The sequence below is a fragment of the Lepisosteus oculatus genome, chromosome 8 (genome assembly GCF_040954835.1).
Source record: "Lepisosteus oculatus isolate fLepOcu1 chromosome 8, fLepOcu1.hap2, whole genome shotgun sequence".
Taxonomy (NCBI): domain Eukaryota; kingdom Metazoa; phylum Chordata; class Actinopteri; order Semionotiformes; family Lepisosteidae; genus Lepisosteus; species Lepisosteus oculatus.
Genome location: NC_090703.1, coordinates 50,211,886 through 50,219,643, shown reverse-complemented (window position 1 = coordinate 50,219,643; position 7,758 = coordinate 50,211,886). Strand labels below are relative to the sequence as shown.

The 7,758-nt window shown below is 54.3% G+C and overlaps 1 protein-coding gene across 3 annotated transcripts; it reads left to right on the top strand.

The window, feature by feature from the left end:
• The first annotated feature begins 64 nt into the window (after nucleotides 1-64).
• On the top strand, nucleotides 65-6,661 carry nkrf (NFKB repressing factor). Of its 3 annotated transcripts, none has more exons than XM_015351574.2 (3): nucleotides 65-419; nucleotides 3,345-3,469; nucleotides 3,949-6,661. In XM_015351574.2, exons 2-3 carry the CDS (start codon nucleotides 3,361-3,363, stop codon nucleotides 6,087-6,089), a joined length of 2,250 nt encoding a protein of 749 aa, XP_015207060.2. In that variant the 5' UTR covers nucleotides 65-419; nucleotides 3,345-3,360; the 3' UTR covers nucleotides 6,090-6,661. The 3 variants fall into 3 exon arrangements, with proteins under 3 accessions (XP_015207060.2, XP_006632960.3, XP_069049869.1); XM_006632897.3 differs by lacking the exon at nucleotides 65-419 and adding an exon at nucleotides 457-1,209; XM_069193768.1 differs by lacking the exon at nucleotides 65-419 and adding an exon at nucleotides 2,463-2,768.
• The last annotated feature ends 1,097 nt before the right edge of the window (nucleotides 6,662-7,758 follow it).

The window sequence follows — 7,758 nt, the reverse complement described above, 5'->3', positions numbered from 1 at the left end:
CCTTTGCAAAGGCACAAAATCCATCCTTCACAGTGCGAGAGCCGGCCGGTCCAGGTCATGTGCGTGAACTACATTCGTCCCCTCTGTCGCTCAGCCAGGCTGCCCCTGGCGTGAGGGGGTCCCCGGCCCTCCCCGGCCCAGTGTGGGGGCGGATCCCTCCAGGCCCCCCAGCTCTGCTGCTCGTGACGGGAGACGTGCCGCGAGAGGTCTGCGCGAGCGGCGCGGCTGCTGCTCGGGCGCTGGTTCGCGAGCCGGAGAGGAGCACCGTCCGTGTGTGTGTGTGAGGGTGTCAGTGTGTGAGAGTGGGTGTGTGCGAGGCCAGTGCGCCGCAGTGTTGGAAGCAGAGGCTCCCGGGACGAGCGCCCGCTGTCCCCCGACCTGCAGGGCTAAACCAGGCAGCAACGCTTCGTTAAGACAAGGCAGGTATTCACCGACTGACGGTCTTGTACCCCTTTCCGCGTCTCAAACCCTTTACTGCGCTGCAGAGCTAAAGCAGTACGAACACGGGGGATTATTTAGTATCTCACTGCAATGCACATCGACAGTGATGCAGGTCCGGCACGACTCGATCACATTGAATTGCAGGGAAACAGAAGCAGATATCCAAGCAGCGTATACTGACTGTGCCACACGTTTCCCCGCTGCTTAATTTAGTTTATTGACTGTTGCGATCTGCACGGCGGACAAACACCTCGCAGTAGTTTCTAGAACGAGCGCTGCATCCTCGCTGTTGTTCCGCTTGGCGAACGCCAGGGGGCGCGCTTCGCCGGACGCGCTGCAGAGTCGAGGCCGCTCAAATCGCAGCTTACTTATCTGTCAAGATAATCATTTTTACGGTTCGTGAATCAAATACATATATGAACATATGTATCGGAAAGGGCGCTCTTCGAATAATTTGGGTAAAAAGTAATTTAGTTTCTTTTCGCGGCGACGTTCCCACGATGCCTTGCGCGGCGGAGTGGCCATGCTGCTTCCAGAGCGAGTTTAAATGGCTTCTTCCAAAGCGGCCGTGAGGAAAGCTTCTCGTAAGCGGAAAGCCAGCCCTTTGAATTTGGAAGAGTACAGGCAGGGCAACGAGAGCGACAAGCACTGGGTCGTCCGGCGGCAGTTTGTTTCAAAGCATGTCGAGGAGTACCGGGCGCGGAACAGCGTCGACCAGCTGCTGGCGCTGTCGATGGTGTGGGCAAACCACGTCTTCATGGGCTGCAGGTAAGGTAAACAAAACACGAGCTCAGGCTGTGCACGACCCAGGAGGCAGTGAGACGCGGAGATGCCCGGGAGCGGAGCCGGAGCGCAGGAACCGGCCGGTGTTGCGGGGGGGGCTGTCTGCTCACTGCAAGGCTGGGGTGCGCTTTTCGGGAGCTGGGATTTTTTTTTTTGGCGAGGCCGGTTGCGTTTGCTGTTAAAGGCGTGCGCGCAGCTGAAGTGGTTTCAGAAGAGAACGGGCTGTCCTGTGTGCTGTTGGACTCTCTGCAGTGGTGGGTGGTCTGCGCAGCCCTGCCGCTGTAACGTTGCACGTCCCTTGACCGTACTGCATTCTGCGCAGGACACTTGAGTTTCAGATGCCTTTTTCTTCCCCCTGACCACTTAAGCGTAGTGCTCATCACCTCATTCTCGGCATAATTTTTCTATCCGTTATTCATAAGCCCTCCAGTGCAGCGCTCTTCACCCCCGGCCTTGGTGGGGGGGTCTCTGCTGGTTTAGCTTGTGATGCACAGGAGGAGAAATGCTAGCAGAGGAAGTACACGTGCTGCACATGGGTCTGATCCCGTTTCCCACGCAGTAAAAAGGAACTGTTAGAGATCCCCTCAACCTTAAGCTGTCGGGTTGGAGGGACTGTGTAAAGAAAAATACATCTCTATTTTCTCCGCGCCTGGTCATCGCATCGCCGGGTTTATTTTTCACTTGTATCACGGAGGCGGAAGCAGCGAGTTGGTTGCAGTGTGCGGCGCCCTAGCGACGGCTGTACTGCGCATGCAAGGAGGGTCGTCTGGTGAAATGGCACAATTATACAGGGATACAGAAAGGAGAGCTACAGCTCAAGGCTCTGGTGTTGGTAAACATCCGAACTCCTGTCCTAGTTTTCTCATGAATTCATAAAGCAGTAAGGGCTCGGGTGTAAGGTAACCAGAAGACCTCATGGCTCCCAGGGGCCAGAGGAAGGAACACGAGCTCAAGATAAAGCAGCTCCTGAACTCCAGAGCAGGGAGAATCCCGGGCATGCTGTGAGGAGGCGGAGGAATAGGGAATGGCCAGACCGACTCCAAGCACTTACATGCATGGGCTTGGATGAGGGGCGGGACACTGCTGAGTCTTGAAAGAGTGCTTACAAACGAGAGGCAGTCAGCCCGACTGCGCCGACTGCGAAGCCCCTTCCTGGGGGAGGTTGTTCTGCCCGGCTGGAGGAACTGGGCTCTGTGTGGGGGCCAAGGGGCGCTGTATGGGCGGGCGGCCGGGCGGGGTGGGGGCTGCAGGGTGGTCCGGGTTCCCACGGGCCTCTTGCAGGTCAGGTCTCGGGACGATGGGAAGGCTGATCGCGTCCCCCTCCCGCGCTACGACCAGGGAAGGGCCTGAGCCGGACAGATGTCGGATAGCTCCGTCGGCACGAGCCTCGTCTGTGCAGGTTCCTCCGGAATCACTGGGCGGACTGGGAAGAGCCCAGTATCGTACCGCCCCCCCCCCAGGGAGGTGGACAGGGTGGACTCTGTGGGTCTTCAGCAGCTGATGTTACCCTGAATCGGACCTGAGAAACGTTTCTTGTGCTGTTGGTAAGGGGCGTGACCTCACACTGACCCATGGGGATTCTGTGCAGGCGCTGAATGTAGTGTGCGTGTGCGCTGATTTTATTTATTCATGCACCAGGAAAGGGAGTGTAAACACTTTTAAGAAACGCATGTATGTCTGCGTTCACATTCCTAGGAGCTGGGGGACAGCGACCCGAGCAGTTTGTTCTGCAGCCTGTGAGGCTGCTGTATTAGCAGTGGGGTGTCTGTGTATTAAGTCTCGCAGGCTGGACCGGCGGGTAGATCTGACCTGGGCTACAGAAGCACTCTGGCTCTTGTGCGCCACTGCTCCTCGGGGAGAGCCTTTGATCTTCGCGATGACAGTTGTTGTATTTTGGTGGGGCTAGAAGCTTTCTGCCGATAGCAGGTTTGTGTGTGATGTAAGGGTTAGCACCGCTGGGGAACAGGTAAAGGTTTGTTCCCTGCCGAAAGGAAAAGGAGTACACCGTTCCGTGCCCTTCCCTTTGCAGCCTGCACATACTGACCCGCCTGCCTGCGTGCTGTTACTGTGAGGTGTGTCCTGTCCGGGTGGAGATGGTAAGGCATGATGTCTGTGTGCAGGTATGGCCCCGAGCTGATGCAGAAGGTCCAGAGCATGGCCGAGGGCATCGACATAGGGGAGGTGCCCTCCTTTGAGCTGGTCCCTGGTGCTGAAAAGAAGAAGAGGCCGAGCTCATCAGATGACAGTGAGTACCGACACAAATACGGAGCAGGAAAAGTTTTTTTTTTTTTTTTTTTGTTCCACTTCTCCTCTTTGGAGATGCTTCAAGTTACACGAATACTACATGGTATTCAGAGAAGTATTCCTTTTATGGCCGGAATAGCATTTATAGAAATTAACATTGTTTATCGGTTTAGTCAGTCTTGGATGGATATAACTTTTGACGTCATCGTTTTAAGTTGTTAATGGCAGATATGGAAATGTTGTTTTATATTGTGAGAATGTATTTTACGGATGTCTGTCAGGCCCTCGGTATCTTCTGCTGCATTCTAAACCTTGCTGTTTTTCGTGCTAAATTTCTCTCTTTGTTCCTCTTTGTTGTTTTAACTTTATTATTATTATTATTATTATTATTATGATACCAGGTATGAGAGTTGGCTGCTGCAGCAGAACTCTTTGCATTAGCCGAACAACTCTGATGTGTTCCTTTCCTGCTCTCTGCAGAAGAGGCGCCGGTGAAGAAGCTGCCCGTGTCCAAGTTTGGCCCCAGACCCCGCTTTGAGCCCGTGCACTTTGTCAGCAGCAGCGGTACGGAGGAGAAGCAGAGCAGGAAGGGGGAGCGGGACAGTCCCGGACAGACGGACTTCGAGCACTCGCCAGAATCGAACAGCAGCCGCCCAGCCCACGGCAGGCAGGGCCCCTCTTTCCAGAATGCCAAGCCCTATGTTTTCGACGCGTGGGCTGATGGGGATGACAAGGACGTGGGGTCGAACGCCTGCGGCCTGGGTTTCGGGAGCCGAAGCGGCTCCGCGGGCTTCATGCTGAAAACGCAGCAGGACTACTGTGCCAAGCTCGAGGCGCACCGCTCCAGGTGGCCGGAGGCTTCCCGGGGCTCCGGGTCCGAGTCGGCGGAGGCCGGCGGTCCGGCGGGCAGCCGGGACTCTCGCAGGGGCCTGGGGTTCGGGAATCAGGACAGCGCGGCGGCGGCCAGGGCGGCCGACTCCCCGGGCGACGGCAGCCTTGCTCACCAGAGCGGCGACCTGGCGTCTGCCCTCGAGAAGACGCAGAAGCTGGTCGCCAGAGTGGCGTCGGCGATGGCCGCCACTTACAAGGACCCCACGTCGATGAGCGGCCCAGACACGCCGAACTATAACTTCATACTGAGCCGCAGCATCCAAGCTTGCAAAACCAACCCGGAGTACATCTACGTGAACCTCAAGGAGATTGCACCGGGCGACCTGCCGAAAAACAGGAAGGTGCCCTCCGATGGGTACGCTTGTGAACTGAGGTGCAAACGTGTTTATTTAGCCACTGGGTACTCTGGGAGCAAGAACGGAGCCAGGGACCGGGCCTCCGAGCAGGCGGTCAAACTCTTCCTGAGGCCTGTGGAGGTGAGGGTCATCCAGCGCAAGTTCAGGCGCACTTACGTCAGCGACCTCGTGGTCTGCCAGCGGCACTTGCCGACTCCCCACTTTCCACCGGCGCTGTGCAACCCGGAGGACACGCCTCCGCCGAGTTCGAGGGGCCAGTACGAGCCGGACCCGCGGAAGCACTGGACCGAGTTCGTGATCGTGGAGAACGCGCACGACGCCATCTGCATCCTCAACAACTCGGCCGCCTTCAACCGGATGAAGATCGACTACAAGTTCGAGGTGATCCCCAACACGAGCTCCTGGCAGTGCAGCGTCTACCTGCAGGACGAGCTCGTGGCGCAGGCGGCCGGCAACAAGAAGACCTCGAAGCACGCGGCGGCGGAGGAGGCCCTGCGCAAGCTGCGGCTCAACCAGGCCAGCCGCCAGCAGCAGCAGCAGTTCCCCCAGGGGAACCACGGCTCCGAGTTCCCGGGCGGCCGTTTCGGCCAGCACGGCAGGAGGAAGCACCTGAGTGAGCTGGTCATTCTGGAGAACTCGGACAACGCCATCTGCATCCTCAACGACACGGCGCAGTTCAACAAGGTGAGCGCCGACTACAAGTTCGTGGTGCTGGCGGACCACCGCTGGAAGTGCGAGGTGTACCTGGAGGGCCAGTTCGTGGCGGCGGGGATCGGGCCCAAGAAGGCCGTGAAGCACATCGCGGCGGAGGAGGCCCTGGCCAAGCTGAGGCAGACGCAGGCCGTGGTGAAGTCGAACCTCAGGAAGGAGGGCAACGAGGACGCCATCTCCCGCAAGCAGATCCTGCGCCTGTCCGGGGAGGAGGCGCAGAAGCAGGAGATCAAGGAGGACAACATCGGGAACCAGCTGCTGCGCAAGATGGGCTGGAAGGGGGGCGGGCTGGGCCGGGAGGGCGAGGGCATCACGGAGCCCATCAAGGTGAAGGAGCAGTTCACGAGGGAGGGCCTCGGGCTGGACGTGGACAGGGGCGGGAACCAGCTGAACAAGAGGGACATCGAGGAGATCATCCGCAACTACGCCAGCTCGGACAGGCAGGACGACCTGCGGTTCTCCTCGGAGCTGAACAACGAGGAGCGCAAGCAGATCCACCAGATGGCCCAGAAGTATGGGCTGCGCAGCAAGTCCTACGGCCAGGCCATGCAGCGCTTCCTCGTTGTCAGCAGGAAGGTGCAGAAGGAACAGCTGATCGGGCAGCTTTTCCAGGAAGGGCAGGTTGGCCGCTACGAGCTGGTGAAGCCCCAGGCTTCTCACTGACTGGACTGGTTCGTACCTGGCACATGGCGAGGGCTGCTGGTACCTTATTTTAACAGAATGTGCACTTCATACGTGGCAGGGGGGGAACAAAGAGCTTTTATCATTTTTCTAAGGACGCAGTTATAAAAAGAATCTCTTGGCAGACTTCATTATCGTTTCTATTCCATGGTCCGTGAAGTGTACTATCACTTTGGCACAACCCTTTCGAAGTCAGTATTTAGGTTTTCTTTTCTCCTTTTTTTTTGTATAGGAAGACCACTTTTCACTATAACCTTTCAAAAGCGAAACCCGTCATTCCTCAGATCCGTGTTGGAAATCTGCTGTACCTTTGACATGAGTGTATGTGTTTTGGGACTGAACTGCAGGTTGCACCATGTACTGTAATACCAACACTCTACCTTGATCATCATGAGAACTTGAAAACCTAGAACATCTTTCGTGTTTCATTGTTGAAATGTATGAATTTAAAACTGGATTATAACAGTATACATTGAACTGAACACTTCTAACCATGCTGTAACCTTTACAGACATCTTTCAATAAAATAGAAGGTTGTGGCAGAAAAAATATAAGTTCTAACAGAATGCCTTTCTGATAAAACTTGCATTTCAGCATCTAGTAAGGTGAACTGAATGGTTTTCTTAGTTGTAGCCATACTTGGAGCCTGCTTCCAGAGCATTGTTCTGGAACTGCTGTCCTGAATCTTAAGTCTCTTCTGGGTTTCAGTCCATTTGAGCTCAGGCCTTCATTGGATCAATGAGTTGCTTAGTTAGGAGGGGTTAACGTACGTTGCATGTTTTTACTTGACTAATTTAAGCTGCCTCTGCGCCGACCACTCTCCTAGATTCTTGTGAACAGTCAAAGCAGATGTGACCCCGTGGCAGTGAGAACAGTAGATGCAAAGGGCTTTATCTTTAAACGCAGGAGAGTTTCAGAGCTGTCTTAGCCCTGGAGATCTTCTAGAGGATGAAAGCCCCTGCCTGGATAGACACAACGATACCTTTGTGGTTAAGACCAGCTCAGTGAGCGATAGACAAACCCCACCTCGGGTAGTACAAAAATTGAAGAGCCTCTGGCGTCCTGGACTGGAAACGCTGTGTTAGAGAGAAGTCAGTGCATGGAAAAGGATGGTGGAAGGAATGCAAAGAAAGAAAGGAAAGCTCAGAGTGATTTGGGTGGTGCAGCACAGTTTTTGTTACAAGAAATAACATGTAGTTGCAGCATCATATATTCCATGTGTTAATGAGTTTTCACTATCTTCTTGAACAGTGTCATCGGTGTAGGATCATTTAAAAAGCACAGCTGTCTTTGTAAGCAAAGGGTCTTGGACTATAGTGACCACTGAAATGCAAACGTTTTTTTTTTCATATGAATACCAATGACACATCTGGTTTCCATTCCTCTAGTTAAGGGTTTCATTAATTTTCATTTTTCAAGGGTCTTCCCGTCTCCATTTACAGTTTTTAATAACCCTGAATTCAGGAAGGGGGAAAATAAGTAATCATCTAGAACAACAGTGCTCTCTCTGTAAATTGTAATAATTTAAGGACAGTATATCCAAGTGTAAACAGTCTTGGTGCTGGTGTGTTGTAACAATTATACCTCTTATTTGGATGCAGGTCTTTCATGGCTTAACGAAAGATTTTGTTTAAGAAAATGGTTAATTCTT

Coding starts and splice junctions, on each gene's coding strand:
- nkrf (XM_006632897.3), top strand. CDS start 989: ATGGCTTCTTCCAAAGCGGCCGTGAGGAAAGCTTCTCGTAAGCGGAAA. Junction 1,210..3,344: donor CACGTCTTCATGGGCTGCAG/GTAAGGTAAACA, acceptor GTCTGTGTGCAG/GTATGGCCCCGAGCTGATGC. Junction 3,470..3,948: donor GCCGAGCTCATCAGATGACA/GTGAGTACCGAC, acceptor TGCTCTCTGCAG/AAGAGGCGCCGGTGAAGAAG.